The following is a 22,767-nucleotide window of genomic DNA, read 5'->3' on the forward strand; positions in this document are numbered from 1 at the left end:
GTCAAATAAATAAATAAAATCTTAAAAAAAAAAAAAGTCTTACTATGCTGTGAAATGTTGTAGCCATTTTGGAAAAGTCTGGTGGTTCCTCAAATGTTAATTCCACTCCTAGGCTTACACCCAAGAGAAATGAAAACCTTTGTCCACACAAAACTTTTACATGAATGTCCACAGCAGCATTATTCATAATAGCCCAATAGCCCAAATGTCTATCAGGTAGTAAATGGATAAGCAAAATGTGAGACATCCATATGGTGAAATAGTAATTGGCCATAAAAAGTAGTGCAGTACTGATACGTGATACAACATGGGTGAACCTTGAAAATACCGTGCCAAGTGAAGAAAGTCAGACACAAAAGGCCACATATTATATGATTCCTGATAAGAAATGTCCAGAATAGGCAGTCCCATACAGACAGAAGTTCGGTTAGTGGTTGCCGGAGATGGGGGGAGCCAGGGCGGGGGTTGAGGAATGAGTGCTAATGGGTACAGGGGGTTTTGGAGTGGGTGAGGAAAGTATTCTAAAATTAGGTCGTGGTGATACTTGAACTTTGTATATTTTAAAAATTGGTAAATGTTACACTTAAAAGTGAATTTTGTGATATGTGAATTCTATAGCTGTTTTTTTTTCTTACATCTTTGCTAGCTTAATATCATTTCACTATGACCAATTATTCCTTCCTCCCTCCATTATGCAGGAGGAAAGGCGAAGATTGAAAAATGCAATAATTATACAGTCATTTATACGAGGCTATAGAGACCGGAAACAGCAAGTAAGTTTGCTTTTAAGCTGAGAAAGAATTAGCCATGCCAGAGCTTATTTTAAATATGGCCTTGGAGTCTTAGAAGTGGAATCTGTTTTGTGGGTATTTTAGTACACCTGTGTAGTGAAAGTTAATGTCGATAATAGTGTTTTCCCCAGTGATTAATTTTAGTAGTTTATATTTACATAAAGATTTATAGATAGGGAAGTTTTGAAGTGATTTTCAAATAGTAAAACAGAAACATGGGCCACAACTAAAGATGGAAGTGTTGGAAGAGTCTTTGGGGGATTGAAGGGTCTTCATTCCAAGTTTTCTGGGTTTCATTTCACCGTTTCGCAAGAACCCCGGTGTACGCTTGGGCTGCCCCGGCTGCGCACCTGCCCGTCCCACTTGGTGTCGTTTGTCTTGCCTCCAGCATGCCATCCAGAGAAGCGCGTTCGATCGCTGCGCCGGTGCCTCGCAGTCGGGCGGCACTTTCTCCATTGCCAGCGGGCCCAACCTTACCCTCCTGGTGAGGCAGCTTCTGTTTTTCTACAAGCAGAACGAAGACTCAAAACGTTTGGTGAGTGTTAGCTACACTTTCACTTATCCTTGTTTGTGTGTTTTCCAGCGTTTTTTTGTTTTTTTTTAACGGGGTCAGATAACCGTCCAGTGTGCCTTTGTGAACGTCCCTCAGCCCGCCATGATAGGTCGTCTTTGTGGTGATGTGCTCTGCCTGGTAGAGGGCGAAATAAATTATCAGTAGGATTTTTTTCCTTCATTTTTTTTATTATGGAAAATTTCAAATATAAGACAAAGTAGAATAATCTATTAAGCCATCTGCCACGTACCCAGGACTCAGTGTCCGTAGTCGTCAACACCTGTCTCACCCGGAGCCCTCCGTACCTGTGCCTTCCTTCCGTCACTGTGATACAATCCTAAATCTCGTTGCCTGTAATCTGTAAATACTGGAACTCTCTAGCACAGAGGGTCTCACTCTTAAAATATCCCAAATATAACTGTAGGACTGTCAAATTTTATAGGCTTCTGATGTTACCAGTGATGAGAAACAGTGTTGGAAAATACCGATTGGTGCATAGATGAATAAACTTTTTAAAAATGCAGTTTGTTACTTCAGTTTCTCAGGAAATATTAAGAGATTTCTATGTAATTATTAGGTTAAAAATACACTTACTCTTAGGAATTCTTGTTTACTTGTAATAGAAATCTCAAATTACATTAAAAGGTGGTATACAATGAAAAGTCTTCTGTACCACAACTGTACATGCTAGAAAGATCCCCATAAGAAATGTAAAGACAGAAACACTTTATTGCTTATCTGGTGTTTGGCTTTAAAAGCCAACATTCCTTCCTGAGTTGAGCTAGGCTGGAACCTCAAAGAACTTTCCATAAACTAGGGCCAGTCTAGAGAGGCAGTAAAGTGGCTTCATCTGCCCATTCTAGACTTTCCTTAAGTGTAGCCTCTTTCCGGGCTTTCTGTCTGTAGTTCATGGGAAAATGAATCAGAGGAGTACAGTAGCAGGTAATCGGGCTTGCTTTCTGGAACAGTCCGTTGCCGTCTTCGTGTACTCTGGTCCTACAGATTGAGAGATTGCTAAGGGACACCAACATGTGGGTGCACCCCTTTCCTCTGGAGAGCTGCTCCTGCCCTGCTCATGTGTCAGGGTTGGTCCGCGGTCCGAACACGGCTGCTTTAGCGGCCATTCACGCACAGCTTGGGGCTGAATGTACCTTTGCCGCCAGCCCTTAAGCAAAACAAAGCAAAGTGTTCCTTTGTGGATTCTGAAACCCTACACAGAATTAAATGTCATCAACCTGGCTAATAGAAGAAAAGTGAACTTGAATGTGTATTCAGTTTGCAAACAAAAATGCAAGAACAACGAATTAATTGTGTGGGGAAAGAGGCCCTTTGCCCCAGTCTTCCATGCTCCCTGATTCTCCCCCCAGGAGTAAGCATGAAGCCACTTTTGTGTTTTTCTAAGATGCTCCGTGCAAAGCTAGGTATATATGGCTGTGTCTCCTGCATTTTCTCCCTTAATTATTTTTTATTATTATGACTTTAAATTAGGGTCTCTGCTAAAATAGTGTACTCGGATTATATTGAATTATTCTGGGGTTCGTAATTGCCTTACTTTTGTTCTTGACAAAGTTGCCCTCCACTTTGGACAGTACTGTAAAACGTCTAATTGTCTAGTATAATTGTCCGCGATCAAAGATGCCAGCTAGTCTGTGCTCAGCTTCCCTGGAGTTAGTCTTGAATTCCAGGAAATTCTCGTGTCATTGTCTTGGGAAAGTCATTTGCCTTGCTTCAGCTTTACATCCTCCCTCCTGATTCCAGTACCTTTTTGCTTTCCTGGTTGATGTTCTCATTTTATTGTTACAGAGCCTCAGTTGACTTCCCGAGAAAGGATGAGTAAGGTGTTTTTAAAACTTTACTCATCTGCATTTAGTAAATAGTAACAACAAAAAATTAGGCAAAGTAAGTGTTTATCATACAACTTTTTGGATGTTGTTGGTATGTTTGTCCAGGTTGTGAAATACAGTATCAAAACACAGTCCACGATTGCCTGGGGGTGCAGTCGTTTAAGCGTCTGACTCTTGGTTTTGACTCAGGTTGTGATCTCAGGATGGTGAGATCAAGCCCGGTGTCGGGCTCCGTGCTCAGCCCAGAGTCTGCTTGAGATTCTCTCTCCCTCCCGCTCCGCTCCTCCTCTTGCACTCTCTCTTCTCTCTCTCTTTCTGTCTCTCTCAAATAAATAAATAAATAAATTTATTAATTAATAAAATCTTCAAAACACAGTCCAGAGAATGTTTAAGTAAAGTATCACTACTGCTTTGAGGTTTTTTTTTTTATTTCATAAGCAACTTGAAACATAATTACTTGGTTAATATGTTGATGGCCTTATTCTTGAAGTTCCTACAGTTGCCCTTTAGACTTTTATGTTTAGTTATTGTATCTGCTATTTTTATTTGTTAAGATGGCATGCAATGTAGAATGAACTACATGTCAGAGTACAGAAAGTATTGTATCCTGTTGGTTCCTGAGAAAAAACGGACGGGGTAGCTCCAAACACCTCAAGAAGAAAGCTTGTGTGTAGGAAAATTTGTATTTGGTATGGGTCACAGAGTTATTTCCACCCAACCTAGGACCTATTGTAATTTGTTTTATAAAACGCTTTTGCATTTTAGTATTTTGTCTGATAACATTTTATATGAAAGAAGTACGTCTGTCAGAGAAGAAATTCCTGAAAGATAACAGGCAAAGAAAGAATGTGGCACGTTTGTAAGTAGCCACACTTAAGAGGCTTTCTTAATTTTAACTAGCTCTAAATGGGTCTTATGAAATGAACAAATAACAGTCAGTTTTACAAATACATAGTACAGAAGGTAGAAGAGATTCCTTGTTAAGTATTGAGTTTTCAAAGTCATTTATGGAAGCTACGTCCATAGCAGGTAGGCCTCCTGGGTAGAAGTTAGAAATCTTACCCAACATTTGTAGAATTCACTGCCCCGTCATTGTGTCCAGGAGAACGGGGCGTCTGGTCACTCTGGCACATCCTTGCCATTTTTTTCCCCAACTCTACTGAGGCAAAGTTGGCAAATAAAATTTTAAGATATTTAAAGGGTACGCCATGGTGATTTGACATATGTCAGCATTATGAAAGGATCTGTCTCGTCTCTCTCGCCTCACATACTACGTACCTTAGCTTTTACTGGGCGTAGTGGAACCGTATGATCCTCCTTCATACCAGAATTTCATGGAGTTAGGGAAGGGGAGTATCCAAAAGGAAAGGGGCTGGAGACACAAAGGCAAAAGGTAAAAAGAAGAAACAGATATCCTTGTGTACCTTACGATTAATATTGTATTTCTCACGTATTTTCACTATGGATTGCTGGTTTTTGCAAATGAGCTGTTTTTCCGATTTAGATGGGTTTTAAGTGTAATTTGTTTTAATAATAAATTTAGTGATTTATCTTAATATTGATGTGCTGTTTTAAGATAGAAAATCCAAGACGTGTGGTATATACTACAAAATAAAGCCTGATTTAGAAGATAAACTTTTTATCATCTTTTGATTAAGTATCTGTTTACCACGTAAGGAAATTTGGAGTGTTATGTACTGTAAAACTGAGCTTTTTATGGATTGGGAGTGACCTGCATGTTCTGTTTCAGATATGGATGTGCCAGAGCTTAATTAAACACAGCTCTCTGTTTGTCCGGCAGTTGGATGGATCTGAGAGGCTTACATGTTTACTTCAGTTAAAGAGGTTGATGAGCCTCTGTTGCAGGTAAATCCCATCAAGTCATCAGCTTCTCACAGGTGTGCAAAGTCCTGAAGCGCTCTTTGAAGGAGTTAATAAGCACTTTTAGGGGGATGCATGGATTGTAACACTTGTCACACTACATTTGTGGTCTTTGATTTTCCTCGTCTGTTTCTCCCTCTGTGATTGTGCATTTTCATCTGTACAAACCCAGTGCCAGCATGCTGTTTGGCACTTAAAAAGTGATCCAGAGGAAGTGTGGGGGACAGACTGGGTGGTGATTGCCCTGTGTGTCCTTGAGTCATGCCTGTTTTCAGAGACCTCTGGTACTAGAACAGAGTGGCTCAAACACCACAGTGAAGGAGAGTCATTTGCGGGAGCTTGGGATGACATTTGCCATCCAGTAAGTATGTAAATACGTTTTGTTCTGTTTTTACAGGTTATTGCAAAACTGTAATGATGACAGTTTGAATGTTGCACTTCCAATGAGGATGCTTGAGGTGTTTTCATCTGAGAACACTTACTTGCCTGTGTTACGAGACGCTAGCTATGTGGTGTCCATCATTGAACAGATTTTGCACTACATGATTCAGAATGGTAGGTAGCAGGTGGGGTCGGGGCTGCGCGTAGGCACACGTGCCCTAAACACCCGGAATGATTGTGACAGGGCACTACCGAGGGGCGCGCCTGCTGGGGGCACGAGTGCCGACCTTTGTCCTCAGCTCTTCCCACCCTAAACACTTGGAAATGTGGCCCACTCTTTAAATTTTCCTGTTGCTTGAAAATGAAGCAAATGAATGCGTGCTTCCAGAAACTGTTGTGGGTGCTTCGCTTACACGTCCCTGCAGCATCCAGTCCTCCCGCGGATGAGCCAGCAGCCGTGTCCCAAGCTGGTAGAGCGGTAGTGCCGCAAGTATGAGACACATGTCAGCATGATCTCAGTCTTCACATCAGTTCAGCAGAGGAGAGGAAGAGATGGAGTCTGAGTTTTCTTGCTGACTGCGTGTTAAAGCTTTTATGCATTGACACTCTTCTGATAATGACAGCATTGTGTAAGGTATAATAACCTGGATCCGAGCTTCCTCTGAGGACACATTAGTGACTATGAAATACATAGGATTTCTAAAACTTTTGTGATGAATTAAGCAGTGTAAAACAAAAATTTAGAAATCTGACTGCCAGTTATCTCACAGCTGGAAGTCAAACACTGGAGGGCTTGGACTTCAGAAGTATTAGCGTTAAAAAAAATGTATGTTATTGGTCATAAGAGGGGCTATAGGTGGTTCTGGAAGGCAGAAGTCACTGGTAAAACCAAAAATAAATTTCCTTTTGTTTTCCAGAGGTGATGGACTAATCTAGGCTAAACCTAGCTAATTTAATCCTCAGTACTAAAACTAAAAATTAAATCCGTAAACATCTCAACCTTACCATTTAGCTTAGGTTTAAAAAAAAAAAAAAAAAAGAGGGGGCGCCTGGGTGGGTCAGTCAGTGAAGCGTCTGCCTTCGGCTCAGGTCATGATCCCGGGGTCCTGGGATCGAGCCCTGCGTCAGGCTCCCTGCTCAGCGGGGGTCTGCTTCTCTGCCCTTCTCCTAGATGTGCATGCACGTGTGCGCTCTCTCGCTCTCAAATAAATAAAATCTTCTTTAAAAAAATGGAAACCTACTTAGTTTGTTGAAAAATTAGGGAGTCAACTAGAGTTAAATTGAAACCTGTGGGATTTGATCTTTTAAAAAAACCAAGTAATGGTAATTAGAAATCATCCCTTGTATCAGTTGATGCGTTATTGTGTCTATCGACTTAAGGCTAAGCAATCCCTGAGAATTTTTACTTGTCTTGTTTTCTAAAAGTGTAAAGAACATAACTAAGAAATGCATTATTTTGAAATGTGTCTAGAAGTAGAAAGTGTGTCACAATCCTGGGGTGAAACTGCTGCTTCTGGCACCTTCTGTGGGGACACGCGGTGATGCCATCAGGTGATGCCACAGCTCGGTGCGGTGCTCGGGGCTCCCCGCGGCACGTGTGGCTGCTGTCTGTCGCATGCGCCGTTTGCTACTGACTGTGCTCCCTGTGCTGTGCTTTCATCCCTGTGACTTACGTCACTGGACGTTTGTTCCTCTTCGTTCCGTTCACGTGGTTCCCCGGCATTAGGAGTCTGTGCAGTTGGGCACTGTTCACGGATTATAGTTTGTATCGTTATACATGATGTTCTGTGACTTAATGTGGAGTTCCCTGACGAACGCAGCAGAACTTTGTCCTCCAGCCATGCTGTCTGGTAATCTGTTCAGTACCTACCGAGACTGACGCTCACATATTAATGGTATAACATTTTAAAATTTTCTTGACGTGGTATTTTTTAAAAATCTTGATGTATTCCCTATGCTGTCTTTTTTAATTTTATTTTTATTTTTAAATCTCCATGACTTTCTTATTTTATGGGTGGAAGTTAGTACCTCTTAGTCCCCCTCATCTGTCCCACCCACTCCCATCTTCTCATAGCAGAGGACATTCAGGCTTCTCTGTCGAGTTCCGCTAGTGATCAAAATAGAGGAGGTTGGAGTGGGAGTTACAGATAGGCCTAAGCGTGAGCACTGAGCAGTCAGTGTTTAGTGGTCCTGACTCGAGGGCACATTGTGGTGTCTGTCTGATCAGATGGGGGCTCCCAGTTGTGGGGTAATGGTGATAGGGGTGGAAGCCGGCCCTGCGGGTGGTGAAAGGCAGAACAAAAAGGATAGAAATTTATTGAATCCACCTCAGGGTGCAGAGGCTGGGCTGTCTGCCTGGAGGCAATGGGTGGGGGCTGTTTGTAAAGGGGGAAGGTGAGGAGGTCTGGGGACACATGGAATTTTCTCCCTTTTTTGGTAACTGCCTGGTTGTAAGTAGCCCATTGGTCAGTTAGGGCCTGTGGGTATTTCGAGGTATGTCGCCTGATGGACCTGTCTGTGTTCAGCCAGGGCCTTGTGCCCTCATCAAGTTTCCATTGCTCAAACCTGTTGCCTAAAAGCGGCCTCTTCATAAATTTGTGTAGGACTGTTTTCATAAAGTAAACCAAATGGATTGTGTTTTTAATGTGCGCTACCAAATGTGTCTGGACAATAATGAGACGTTCACAAACTGCACCTGAAGATTGCTCTTACCCCTTTATGGAGAGGGGCAAGTATATTTAAGAGACTGTAGGATTCGGATCATCGGTGGTGCCAGAGTTGGTGTTCACTGCACACCCCGCGGTCCCATCCAAAGCTTAGTCAGGTCAGGGAAGTCGTGCTTCAGCTTGAATTCCCTGGTGCCCGTATTGTGGTCTCCAAAGCCATCATTTCCTCTAGAAGGAACTGAAGAAAGCCCTGGAGAAAAGGCTGGTGGGTGCCGGGTCCTGGCTCCTGGAGGCCAGGACAGGTGAGTCTGGAGATGCTCCCCGTGAGCCGAGGCGCTCAGGCCTGCCCAGAGCCGGGACGGTGGGAGAGTCCACGAGGGTAACCACTGCGGTAGCTTGCAGTGTGCAGTGTGTCAATGAGCTTAAGTCCGTGAGTTCAACAGGCTTTTTAAAACCGCAGAACTGGTTAAATTCTTGGAGGGTGCTTAAGAGGCAAATGAAAGCCATCACAATATATGGACCGTACCTGGATCCTGATTCAAGCAAACTAGTTAAATAAGATTTATAGCAAGAGAGAGTTGGAGACTGGAGCACTGACTAGATGCTTGCGATAGCAAGGAATTGTTGTTAATTTATTTTAGCTGTCATAATGGTATTTTTAAGAAAAATAAAGTTCTTTGATGACACACTGAAGTAATATATTTTATACTTGCTTCCCAATGAATGGAGGAGTGGGTGATGGGTACATGGAGTTTATATACCATTTCAGGCTACTTATGTTTTAACTTTTCCTTAATAAAAAAGTTGAAGGGGCTCCCAGCTGGCTCAGTCGGTAGAGCATGTGACTCTTGATCTTGAGGTCATGAATTCAAGCCCTACATTGGGTGTAGAGATTACTTTAAAAAATTAATAAACTTCAAAAAGGGGGGGCATTGTCTATTTAACTAGTAACATTTAACAAAAAAGGAAAGTTGAAGAAGAATTAAATTTGGACCTATGGGGATTTATAAAAAGCATTTAAAAATTGACACATTTTTCCTCATTATGATTAAGGTAGCAAATTTTAAATATGTGTTTTTCCTTTCTTTTAGGGTATTATAGATCTCTCTATTTGTTAATTAACAGCAAGCTTCCATCAAGTATTGAATATTCTGATTTATCTCGAGTTCCTATAGCAAACATTTTGCTAGAGAATGTTGTGAAACCATTGCACTTTACTTACAACTCCTGCCCAGAAGGAGCAAGGTGAGGATGGGATACTTACTGATTCTGTAGGTTCACAGGTTCTGTATCTAACAATAACTTTTACATGGATGCTATTTTATGTATAGACTTCAAAGTCAGATTTTTACTTTATTAATGTGACTCAGTTTAAAGACGTTTTCTGTTTCATGGGGTGCCTGGGTGGCTCAGCCGTTAAGCGTCTGCCTTCAGCTCAGGTCATGATCCCAGGGTCTTGATATCGAGCCCCGCATCGGGCTCCTGCTCTGCTGGAAGCCTGCTTCTTCCTCTCCCACTCCCCCTGCTTGTGTTCCCTCTCTCGCTGGCTGTCCCTCTCTGTCAAATAAATAAAATCTTTAAAAAATTTTTTTTTAAAAAAGAAAGAAAAAGTTTTCTATTTCTGTTTGGCCTGTACCCTAATATAAATTTATAATTCTGATGATCTGGTTATTTTCCTGTCTTCTAGTAGCTAATGAAAGGTATGAAAACATGGCAGAGTTTTCTCAATAGGGAAGGTACAAGATCCGTTAATTTCAAGGCAATTTTGTTGATACTGAATGCTTAACTTCAGTTAATTTAGAAAAGAATATTTTGTAAGTTAGTTTTAATCAGTGATTTTATGAACAATATGTTTTGATTAAAGCTCCCGTTTTTCTTTTTCAGGCAACAAGTTTTTAGGGCCTTCACTGAGGAGTTGTTGGCAGCACCTTTTACAGATCAGATTTTTCACTTCATCATTCCAGCCTTAGCGGATGCACACACTGTTTTCCCTTATGAGCCCTTCCTGAGTGCACTGTTGCTACTGGAGAGCAGGTGCTCCAGGACAAGCAGTGGGGCACCGTGGCTCTTCTTCTTTGTCTTAACTGTTGGCGAGCATTACCTGGGTATGACATACAGGGCGGGTTTCACCTGAGCTCACACATACGCAGTACTAGCAGAAGGAGGTCAAGAGAAGGGAATCCAGTGCAGGCACATGTTGTTAGGGCGGCCTCTGGGGAAGCGTGTATTTGTTGAAGGTCTGTGTCCGAGACAGGGTCCCTGGGGAAAAGTTTCTAGGCACATACAGTCGGATGCAGGGACGCCTGTCTGGCTCCCATCAGTGGAGCGGGCGACTCTTAATCTCCAGGTTGTGAGTTCGAGCCCCACCTTGGGTGTAGAGATTACTGTGAAAGGGGGGGGGCCTGATTCAGATACATGGTACAAGGCCGCACAGATTCAAAAGAATTTTAAAGTCGAATGGGAGAACTCCTGTGAGTGCAGGGGTATCATCCCCATTTATGCCGAACTTCTAATGTGTGCCTGCTCTAGAATTATGGCATCTTTCTCGATATATTTTCATACATCTGTACATGAATTGTTAGAATTCTGATAATAAGCTGTGGTCAGAAATGTCTCTCTGAATATAAGAAAAATGATGCCTGAGTTTTCAGTTTCTGTTCGATCCCTCCTAATGAAATGTTACTGTTTTACAAAGGGACCCTCTCTGAGGAAGGACTGCTGGTGTATTTACGGGTGCTCCAGACCTTTCTGTCTCAGCTTCCAGTTTCACCTGCCGGTACAAGCTGTCAGGATTCGGCCAGTGACTCGGAAGATGAGGGCGAAGAGGCAGACAAGCAGCCGAGCGCTCCGGTAACTCCGGGGACCCGGGGGTCAGCCAGCGGGTGACACTGCACATCATCCCATCTGATTTTGAGGTCACTTTTCACTTTGTGACCATCCTTATTTTTAACTCTATAAGTGGTACATTAAAGCGTTCTTGTCGTAAAGCATTCAGACTGCAGATGAAGTCCCTTCCCCTCCACGGCCACCCTGCTCTTTCCAGAGAGGACCGTCCTGGCGACTGGGGATCGGGGTGTTCTTCCACACCTTCTCCTGCCCATCCACAGACGTACATGTGGGGATACGTAGTTGTGTGGGTTTTTATGCAGAGTAGGTCATGCTGTATACTAATTTAATTGTTACTTGGGACATTTTCCTAGAAGTGAAATTGTTGGGTTAAAAGGCTAATCAGTTCCTAGTTCTCAGGAAGGGCACTTACTGTGTGCCAAGCACTGTTCTATTTTTAAGAATTTTTTTATAGCAGCTTTATTGAGATATACTTTACCATAAAATTCGCCCTTTTAAAGTGATGTACAGTTCAGTGATTTCTCGGTATACTCGCCTACCTGCAGCCACCACCACTTGGGTAGAGCGTAGTCTGCACAGAAACCCGCTCCTGTCAGCAGCCACGCCCTCCCCTTCTCCCTGCCTCAAAGGGAAGAAAGGTTAAGTTCCTCCTTACCCTAGCTTGTGGACACCAAGTAATGTCTCCTGTTAATTTTTGGCAGTTTTGTAGATGACAAGTGTTACGATTTATTTGAAGATGAATTTTGAATTTATTGTCACATATAATCTCTGTGGTCCCCTTTCTCCCATTGCTCACCTAGCATGGTTTGCTGTGTTTGTTCAAGGAATAAAAAGCTTTGTATTATACACACACACAATTTGTGTGTCTTCAGTGATACATCTGCTGCTTTTTCTTTTAATTACACAATTGAAATAATTTGAGATATGGCTGTCATTGGTTTAACTATTTTTTTTGTTAGGAAATTTCACATTGATTAATACTCAGTCCAATCCCAGGACGAGTACTCCAGAGGGCTCAGGTTTTCCAGAGAAAATAAATCTTTAGGATCTTATGAAGTGAAGGGATGTGTTAGCACTGTGCCTTCCGATACAAATAGCTTCATTAGCAGAGATGAAAAAAGTCATAACGATAAAAGAAAACAGATGAGTCATTGCCCCTTATAGCTAAGGGAAGGGGTAATTACAAAGGGGCAAAAGTGAGTGTTTTGGTGGAAGCTGGAAGTCTTGCATCTGTCAGAATTCAGAACTGCACACAAAAATGTTAATTTTTTATATAGTAAAAAAATATGTGGGATTCTGTAGATGGAATGTAGATAAAACTTTTTTGTTTTTAGAAGACACTTCTTTAATGCTTAATTACTTCTAGAGAAGCTGTGAAATTAAACTGTACACAGTACAGTTTGTATGCACGTGAAGCCGAGGGTCTGGGTTGCGTCTGCTGGAGAGATGCTAGGAAATCCGTCCTCACTGTGGACACAAACACAAGAGCAGAACATGAGACGCAGGAAACAGAGAAGAACACTCAGGCTCACTTGCTTGTGGTTACTCTTCTGCAACATATAAAAAGTGCAGCTCGTCTCCCTCCCTGTTTATCTTATTTTATTTTTTTCCTCTCCCTTCCCCTATGTTCATCTGTTTTGTTTCTTAAATTCCACATGAGTGAAGTCATATGACATAAGAGACTCTTTTTTTTTTTTTAAAGATTTTATTTATTTATTTGACAGAGAGAGAGAGACAGCTAGTGAGAGAGGGAACACCAGCAGGGGGAGTGGGAGAGGAAGAAGCAGGCTCCCAGCGGACGAGCCTGATGCGGGGCTCGATGCCAGGACTCCGGGATCACGCCCTGAGCTGAAGGCAAAAGCTCAACGACTGAGCCACCCAGGGGCCCCAAGAGACTCTTAACTCTAGGAAACAAACGGAGGGCTGCTGTTGGGATGGAGGTGGGGGGTGGGGTAACTGGGTGATGGGCACTGAGGAGGGCACGTGATGGAATGAGCACTGGGTGTTGTATAAGACTGATGAACCACAGACCTGTACCCCTGAAACAGATAATACACTGTATGTTAACTAAATTGAATTTAAATTACAAAAAATGTTTTTAAAAGCCCATAAGACTATAGATGAATATGGCTTAGAACTTTTATTTTGAAGTTTCTAAATGTAAGGCTTTGACGTGTGAGCCATTTCATGGGCTAGGCATCCCATAGTCATTAAATTTTTTTTTTGACGAACTCCAAAAAAAAAAAAGTACAACTTAATTTTGTTACTTTTATTTGTGGGAAGTTTTAGTCCACTTTATTTTTCTTCCTTAATATACAAGGGTTTCAAGGTCTGTGTTACTAGAATTATGTGACTTAGTACTTTTGATTCTCTTTTTCATTTTTTTCTATTTTTCCCTTGCATTATTTATTATCTCTCCCCTCCTGTGCACATTTGGGTTCAGAACCAGTGACCCAGTTGTAGGCCGGGTGCTCGGCAGATCTGACTCAGACTCTCACTTTCTGGCCGGCTCTCTTGACGGCTGCTTAGGTACCGCCTTCTCCTTCCTGTGGCGATTGTGTAGAGTCTAGTTCGACTGCGGCTTTTCCAGTCAGATTTCACTGTTTATCAGCTCCGAGGTTTCTGTATCATCAGCTATTGTTGGTGTGTACTTTACTTTAAGTACGTACACTACAAAACTAGTGCCACTGTGCCTTTTCCTAACTCCTTCTATCAGGGGCATCCTCTTTACAGGTTCAAGTTTGGCAGACAGGATTTACTGCTTTTATCTCAAGAAATGTTTTATTTGGTAGATTATTATAAATTACATAAATTATATCCATTTAAGTTTCCAAACAGTGCAGTCAGCAGCACCCAGTGTTGCGTTTAGATATTCATATTTATAGGTACTTGGATATATACGTGCGTATATGAAAAAAGTATGTATCTTTGGTTAGTACCCCAAATAAGTAAATGCACAGTGTCTTCGTTCAGGTTTTATTCAGTGAATCAGATCTTTAGAGAGATTAAGATATAAAATATCTCTCATTTGATTTTTAAAAAATAAATTATATAATATTAGGACTATTTTTGCTTAAGCTGTAATCTCCCAAATAATTTAAAATGGAAATTCTGCTAGATGATGATATATTCCTACACATGTATGCTTAGTACAGTGGTATCTAAAAATATGAAATTAGTTTTTCTTACAATGTCAATACTGAAATATTGTCATATCAGTAGCCAAAAACTGAGTATTTACAGTTCCCGTGGTCTTCTGCTGGATAAAATTGGTGCCTAATAGAGATAGTGACTGTAGAACTCTAGAGAATTTCCTATGACTTTAATGGATGCATTTGGAGAGATACTGATTTGTCCATTGTAATGTGGGTAACTTTTAGATAATGCCTATCTTGTATTTTCACTTGAAGCAAAATCAGATTTCGTGCGTGTAGCGTAGAGGGTCATTCCTAATAAAACGTCGTTCACTCAGGGCAGCGCATCTGTTGTGTTTTAGGAGGATGGTAGACTGTCGGTCCCGTACATCACAGAGGAGTGTCTGAAGAAGCTGGACACGAAGCAGCAGACCAATGCCCTGCTGAACCTGGTGTGGAGGGACTCCGCCAGCGAGGAGGCCTTCACTCTGATGGCAGCCATCGGCCACACGCTTATGGTGCAGCACCGGATGGTGGTGCCCAAAGTCAGGCAAGTGTCGTGGGCGCTGCGTGAGCCTTCCCCCCGTGCTTCGTTTCGGCCTTCCTTGGGACCGGTTTCACCTGCTGTTTTCTGATAGAATGTGTATGATGGAGGGTTCAGCTGTTCAAGCATTTCATGGAGAATAAAAGTTGCTTTTTCTTTCCTAAACTGACCGATACTGTTTGAATCCATTTTCCTGGCCTGTCATGTATCAAGTGAAATAAACTCATTTTTTTAGAGTATCTTGGAAATGAGAGTGGAGTTTAGTCCTAGCCACCTTTTTAAACATTGGACTCATGCCTGTGTTATAGAACCGATGTGTTACATATCTTTGAGGCTTTCCCACAGCACTCTTTTTATCAGATCGCCCTCGACGGTTTACTCTGGCACTCTGAAATTTTTGCTTTTCACAACTTTGAAATAAACTTTGAAAGGGACAAAACAAAACATACGAGTTAGAATGTGGCTTATTTGTACTGAGGTAAGTAAGTGTGACTGTAATGCTAAACTATTTTTCCTCTCTAGTTTGAGTAATAGTTCACTGGTTTCTTGAGAATTTGAGAAATATTTAACAGAGTACAGCGCAAAGATAGTAGTGGTTCTGGGAGGAACAAAGGGGCTGACGTTACGTAGGCAACCTGCCGAAAGGTGCTGTCTCTTGATAATGTAGGTCGTGTGTTGTGTCGGATGGTTTATGTCCCTAAAGAATCCTCTTCTGTTTTTATAAAATGCTGTCCTAGAACATGAAAAGAGCTGTTGGTTTGGTTAGGAAAGCATTCTTTGAAACGAACTGTATGCAGAGAGCACACCCCTAGCCGAAACCCCCTTGTAAACACTCACACAGCCACTAATGAGGTCCCGTCTTAGCGCCCTGGTGTTTATTGCTGTTGGAGGAAGTAAGATGTCAGTGAGACTGGGACCCCTCGATTAGGTAATTAGCTCTCTGTTGGCTAATTGCATTCGGGCAGGATGTGAGATCTCAGGATCATCGCGGCTCAGGGAGGACACTTGCCTTTATTGTAGCACAAAGTCCATCACTTCGGATAGTAATTCCTGGAGTTAAATGCGTCACTGCCCTGGTCTGAGGTTCACTGGTGAACTGTTTCCAAAAGGTGTTTAATGGGTAAAGGAGCTTTATATGGAACCTTGATTTTATGAGTACTGCACCTACTTCCTCTAAGAAACTACTCTAGGAATTTTATTTATGGCTTAAATCTATTAGGGTTTAAGTAGCTAGAATGTTTTTCATAGCTCAGAAAAGCAAGTAGGCTTACTTCCACTGTGGTAGATTTTCACTGCTTTCAAGTTTGTTTGTTTCAAGGTATTTAAAAGATGATTAATAAATTCTAGGGCTGAGGACTCCCTGTCAGCGCCCCTGGGCTCATACAACTCCCTCTTACTTTCATGGTTGGGATTTGCAATTTTGTTGAAATAGAAGAAATTTGCAATTTCTTCTTCTTTTTCCTTTTTTTTTTTTTTTTTCCTTAAGATTCATTTATTTTAGTGGGGGACACGGAGCACAGAGCATGGCTTGACTGGGCTCAATCCCAGGACCCTGAGATCATGACCTGAGCCCAAATCACGAGTCAGGCGCTCAACCGACTGAGCCACCCAGGCACCTCTGCACTTTTAATTTCTCTTTAACATTGTCAGGATGTATAAAGGAACATGGAGACCCTTTTTACATTGATATGGAAAGATTTCCGAGATACACGTTTAAGTGAAAAAAGGAAGCTTTAGTACAATGTGAATAATAACCTACTTTTGTGTCAGAATGGTGGAAAAAGTAGGAATGTATGTTTGTATTTCCATAAAAAGTCTTGGACACGTACACAGGAAATTCATAGAACTGATTATTCACATGTCTGGCTGTGCTGGGGAGGTCAAGAGTGGAGGAGAGTGTGGACTTCTCACTGTATTTTTTTTAATGATTTTTATTTATTTGAGAGAGAAAGCATGAGTGAGGGGAGGGGCAAAGGGAGAAGCAGACCCCCTGAGGAGCACTTGATCCCAAGACTCCGCGATGGTGACCAGAGCTGAAGTCAGATGCTCAACTGGCTGAGCCACCCAGGAGCCCTTCAGTGTATGTTTTTTGATATGGTTTTGAGTTTCAGATCATGTGAAGTACTTAAATTGGAAAAAAATAAGTAATAAATGAGTTGCCAGCTCCTTTTATCAGAGAAAATTTGTAAATCTTGCCATTAGACTTGGGACTCTGAATAAATATTTGGATATACATTTATTTTTTCCTTACAGAAACATATTCACTATTTTTGCTATGAATAAATGCTACATGGTTGTATTGTGAGAGGAAGAACAAGAAGGTCGTGTCCCAGTATCCACAGAACTAAATCCAGAAAGGTGGGCACTTACACGGACACGTGAGGGCGGCCAGTGTCCAGCGAGTGCTGAGCTTTAACCCTGGCTGACTTAGAATCCAAGTTGGCAGATAGTAGGTTAGTGTGTCATTGGATGGGTTTGTGCTGTTCAGAAGTGTTACACGTAGAGCTGAGGACTGTGCCCTTCCGTTTCCCCTGCCTCTGGTCACGTCTCACCCTGCTCTGCCGGGCCGGGGGCACCCCACAGGCCCGCCAGCAAGCCTGGCCCTCCGTGGCCTTCCTCTTCGCAAACCTCTTTCACCTGTTACCTTTGCAGACGCGGTTCTCATGAATTTCCCTTTGCTTTGGGCTTCTCTTTCTGTTTCCTCCATGAGCTCCTCTTTGTCTCTGTGTTTCAGTGTTGCCTCAACTTCCTTGACGTCTTTTCCCTTCAGTTTCTTTGTTTTTTTCTGCTCAGTTGATTCTCTGGGTGATAGAAGTGGCTTCAACCACTTTCTGGATCTCTAGACTCCTGTTCAGCTGCTTAACAGGGGCTATCCCCCGACCCCTTACATACTGCCTGAGATTGAGTTCAGCATCTTTCCCCAAAACCTGGGGGTTACGCTGGGGGAACCCCTAGTGAAATGTGGCTACTTCACTTTAAGTTAATTACAATTAAACGAAAGTACAAACCTAGTTTTTTGGCCACGCACCTTGCCACATTTCAAGTGCATAGTGGTCACGTGTGGCTGGCCGGTGGCCGCCATATTAGATGGCACAGCGTAGACCATTCCCAGCATCACAGAAAGTTCTGTTGGACGGAGTGGCTGTAGAGTTCAGGCTTAGATTCGTTCCTTTCTTGGTGATTACCACATGCGTTCAGTCACTGTGATATGTGAGTGCTATGTTCTTATGCTCTAATTTTGCCAGACACGTATCCCTGTTACTCTCCTACTCAGATATCTGCCAGTGCATCCCCTTTGCTTTCAGGAAAAAATTCATGTTTTGTAGTTTATTGATTTGTTCTGTATCCTTCATTTATCAAGTGTTTGGTTACCTCTCTGCCCCAACTGTGCTCACACTGGCTTTCTGCCTCCCCTGTGTTTCAGGCCTGTCCCCTTTGGCCTCTGCTAGACCCTGTCCAAAATGCATCTTCCCACCTTGTCTTATCTTTCTTGGCTTATTTGTCTGTTAGATTCATGCTAGGTTATCATCTGTCAGAGGCCTTCCCGAGTTGCACACTGAGATTTCACCTGTAATTCCAACTTGTAGTGACATTTTCATTCTATGGCAGGTACTTCCTGTTAGTGCTAATGTCAGGAGTGGGGCTTACGGTCCGGGTGCTGGACGGACTTGTTCTTGGTGCTCAGCTCTTCTGTTGCATGGACTTCTAAAACCTTTGAAATGGAATTTTAAAAGGTAGTGTTTTAGGGATCACAGAGATTGGTATTATAATTTGCCTGTGGTTTTCTTGAAAATACATCCAATCACAAGGCCTCACAGACAGTTTTATTGCAACATGTGCTTCATTTTTCTACCAAAAACTAATAGAATGAGCCAGCTTAATTGTATTTTGTGTTGTGAATCGTGGTTCAGAGAATCACGTGCCTGGCAGCACGTGGCTGCTGTCCTGTTCTCTGAGCGCTGTCAAGTGCGCATGGTAATGGACACTCTTTAGGTCTGGTTCACAAGGTCACGTCTAATAATTTGAGGCAGCGTGAGTACGCACGTGACTTCACTGGGGAAAACACAGATTCGTGTTGTGTTTTGTATTGCAGATTATACTGCTCATGTGTTTGTAAACAAATTTTTATAATTTCTTTTGAAAATATTGAGGCTGGATACCTACAGAGAGAAATTTACTTTTTACCCGTGATTTCATGCTTGTTTTATTATCAATGATATTTTCAGTACATTTGATACATTTAATTTGCTTTTGATTCATGTTAGAATGTTCTATGATAGAGGCCAAATAAGATTTTGAGCTTTTAAACATTTGAATACATAATGATTTTATTATTTAATCTATTTTGAAGTCATATATAGATTATAAACTAATTGATAATCATTGTTAGACACATCAAATTAATAAGTGGTCTTGATTTGGTCAAACTTAGCAATAAGTGAGTTTTGAAACTTCGAAGAATTTTCTAAACATTTATGAGTGACACAAGTAAACTTGGAAGAAGCACGTATGCTGCCTACATTGACCTTACGTGTACTTTTAAGAGTGGTAGTAAGAAAGTAAGGAAAGCATCCAACGGAATGAATGCTGCTTTCCCCATTTGAGTGAAACTGTAGTATGAGGGAAAGTTCAGTTTTAAATAAAAGCAGTCGTCTGGAGGAGGTGAACTATCTGTGTAATCTGGTTGTGGTTTTCGTGCTAGATCGTTGACCGGACAGAGCTGTGTGTCTGGACCTTCTCTTAGTTCTCAGTGTGTTTGTGAAGAGAAATTCTTTGACAAGTTGCCTCAAACTGAAATACGTCTTAAATTTTTTGTACTAATAAAGGAAATTTAGAATGTATTTTTAATCTTACCTGAGAGATGTGTGTGTGTATTCTAAGAGTGCTCTTGTCAGACAAGTGATTCTTTGGGCAGGAGAACACAGAGTATCAGGTCTGTGCTCTGTGCTACAGGGAAGCATGGTCTTTGGGTGGCTGACCTGTCGCGTTTCCTTTACCTGGGACGCCTTCACGGTGTCTGGAACGCCTCTCCTGCCTGCATGTGCGCTGTATCCTCCGCTGTGTTCCCGTTAGTGACTTTGATAGTTCCTGCGGACAGCTGGCCTGAATTTATGACTCGAGTCGAAAACGTTGCCCTTTACTAAGTAACTCACAGCGTTATCTCAGCTGAATAACCTATCCCAGTATACATAAAGAACAGTTACTCCTTTACCTTTTAGCAAGAAAGCTCCAAACTAAATAACCTTCAGTAGTTTATAAAAATGTTTAATAATTTGTGTTATTTTTGCCTATTGAATGATTAATTTAGGAAATACAATTGTTTCAAAGTTAACTTGAAATACGACTTTTGAAATATGTAACCATTGAAATGGTGTTTCGGAAATAAACACACACACACACACATATACGGAAAGAGGGTAATTATAACCTTAAGGGGAAAGCTGTGTTGTAAGAGAGTATACTGGGAGAACCCATTTCTGTTTGTGTCCACATAGTATCTGGGGGATTTATTTCTGGGCATTAAGTCTGGTTATTTCTGGGAAGATGGGATGAAATGTTGCTGACGCTCTTAGATCATATCGTTGTGTTGCTCTTAAGAAAAAAGAGCAAAGGAGACACACATCGAAAATATGTACTTTCTCAGATTTTTTAAGTGCTAAGTTTTAGTATTTATATGTAACACAATTTTAAGGAATCTTGTTTCTATCAGTAAAATTACACTAGATAATTCATTTTTTTTAAAGAACTCAAGTTTCTTGATTGAAGAGAAATAAGGCAAGCAAATATTATCTTCTAGAATTCTTTTGTGTTTTTCATAGCTTTCCTCTCTCTGTTTTACCTGTGGTTGTTTGGACATCCTTCATAGTACATAAAGGTCTATAAAGGCAGGAAAGTCAGATTTAACCCTCTCTGCGTGTTAGGTGTGTGGCCAGCATTCTAAGTATCTCAGAGATGGGCACACAGTCCTGTCTTCCAGTACAGCTCAAGTGTGCAACAGGGGCATCCTTTTGTTTTGGGAAGTGGAAAGTTTAGGTGGGAATTTCCTAGACATTAATGACAGGGATTCAGCGTGTTGGAGAGCATGGGGTTTACATTTCTCTAACTACTTTTGAGACTCACCCGGTTGAGCTTTCTTATGAATGAGGGTCGTGTTGTTCCTACTTTGTGCCAGCACAACCCATGACAGACCTAACCCACTCCTTGAATCATCATGTGTCTGAGCTACAGCCCCTTCGTGTCCTGAGGAGCACAGACTGCTTGTGGCCTCCGTGGCATTGCAGAGCTGGGGGACGGAGTGATGTAAGAGACTCTTCATGGCCAGGGTTTCAGGATTCCCAGTCAACTCCACACACTCTTTCCTGCTGTCTCTTGTTTGTAAATGACTGTGCTTTTATGACCATTTGGACATCTCAGAATGCACCACCCTAAAATGAGATTGGATTTTTTAAAACCAGTCCTCCATAATCCCTGTTGTGTACTCAGAAAATGCCAATACTGAAGAAGGTATCTGATATTCTGGATTGAATGCAGAAAAAGACTTGAATAATCAGTTTTGAGATACTTGTGTTGATAAGTGACTTCCTGTCTAAACTGTTCATTTAAATTAATTCACTCCTCGTAAAATGTAGTCTGTTACGGATCCTATACATTCCATTATCCGTAAGAGTTACAGTAGCTATGACAATTACGTGTGTGGAGAGCTGCGGGTGCACACTGTGGGGTGTTTTTACTGGGACCGTCCGGCCGTTGATGGCTGTTTCTTAGGCAGAGAAGTGTGGCCTCAGGGGCCTGTGGCCACACCACTGAGGAGACAGAAGAACCGCCTGGGACTCAGGAGCCCGTGCTGCTTCTCGCCGCAGGCCGGCTTTGCACCTTGGGGGTAGGAGCCAGACTCTGAACTCTCTTCCACCGTGAAGATCAGCGATTCGGTGTTCGCTCCGGCATCCCACAGAAAGTATATGAGACCAAGTGATTTGCAGATTTTATCCGCACGTTTTCATTCCGGATCATTCCTAACACACCCTCTGGTTGCACTCATGTTTTCCTACTATCCTAAACCTTTTTTACTGTGGTTTAGTCTCATAAGTTTGAAGTTTAATTTTTGACTTGTACACTTATAAAAATGTTTTATGCAGGTTTTTGTTCTGATGATAACACTGTGATGAAAAGTATATCCTATTACAAAAATGCAGTATACCACACAGAGTTAAAGTTAAACTTCTACCCTTCTTTTTTAAAGATTTATTTATTTAATTTGAGAGAGCGAGGCAGAGCACAGGGGGGAGGGCAGAGAGCATCTCAAGCAGATTCACACTGAGCACGGAGCCTGAGACCATGACCCGAGCTGGAACCAAGAGTTGGGAGCTCAGCTGACCGCACCCCCCAGACGCCCCTAAACTTCTACCCTTTATCCACACAGAGTTTTAGTCTTTTTAATCAAATTGATATTATACAGGAGGGTTTTTAAAAACCTTTAAAATATACTTTTAGATCTGAATTCTGTTTGAGATGCTAAACATTAAAAAACACATTTTTATCTGTTTCAAGAATGGTGACTTAAAATTAAGTATTTAAAAATTTTTAAATGTATGATTAGTAATAATACTAGTACCACATAATATTATAGCATATTAATATAATACGTACCCAGAAGGTGAACAAACTCAGCTCGCGCTTTAGAGCAGCTCGTCTCTTTCTCTTGGGGTGGACCTCGCGGCCCCAGCTCAGGACTGTCGAGCTCTAGAACCGCGCACGTGGCCTGATGCCTTCCGGTGCTCACGGTGCAGGAATGTTTCCCACTTACCCCAGCAAGCAGGCTGGTGCAGGAAGCATGCTGTTTGTGGAGTTAATACAGACGTTTTCTGGATTGTATACTACCTTCAGTTTATAGCTTTCTTGAATTTTGAAGAAATATGTTGAATGAATATCTGCTTATTCTCACTTATTTTTTCCCCCATTCCCTTTTTAGGCTTCTCTACAGTTTAGCCTTTAATGCCAGGTTTCTGAGACATCTTTGGTTCCTCATCTCTTCTATGACAACACGGATGACCACGGGGTATGTATCACATAGACTTACAGATTGAGCTTATGTACATGGAAAGTGACAACCTAATTAAAAATATCCG

The 22,767-nt window shown here is 41.8% G+C and overlaps 1 protein-coding gene across 2 annotated transcripts in view; it reads left to right on the top strand.

Annotated features, from left to right (window-relative positions):
- UBE3C (ubiquitin protein ligase E3C) overlaps nucleotides 1–22,767 on the top strand; it is a 117,441-nt gene that overhangs the window by 26,563 nt on the left and 68,111 nt on the right. For both annotated transcript variants that reach the window (XM_026479227.4, XM_048212792.2), the window contains exons 3-11: nucleotides 699–773; nucleotides 1,180–1,326; nucleotides 4,939–5,054; nucleotides 5,467–5,624; nucleotides 9,208–9,361; nucleotides 10,001–10,221; nucleotides 10,812–10,966; nucleotides 14,460–14,647; nucleotides 22,611–22,697. In XM_026479227.4, the coding sequence (XP_026335012.1) occupies nucleotides 699–773; nucleotides 1,180–1,326; nucleotides 4,939–5,054; nucleotides 5,467–5,624; nucleotides 9,208–9,361; nucleotides 10,001–10,221; nucleotides 10,812–10,966; nucleotides 14,460–14,647; nucleotides 22,611–22,697 (1,301 nt within the window). The remainder of the gene's footprint in view (nucleotides 1–698; nucleotides 774–1,179; nucleotides 1,327–4,938; nucleotides 5,055–5,466; nucleotides 5,625–9,207; nucleotides 9,362–10,000; nucleotides 10,222–10,811; nucleotides 10,967–14,459; nucleotides 14,648–22,610; nucleotides 22,698–22,767) is intronic.

The sequence above is a fragment of the Ursus arctos genome, unplaced genomic scaffold (genome assembly GCF_023065955.2).
Source record: "Ursus arctos isolate Adak ecotype North America unplaced genomic scaffold, UrsArc2.0 scaffold_3, whole genome shotgun sequence".
Taxonomy (NCBI): Eukaryota; Metazoa; Chordata; class Mammalia; order Carnivora; family Ursidae; genus Ursus; species Ursus arctos.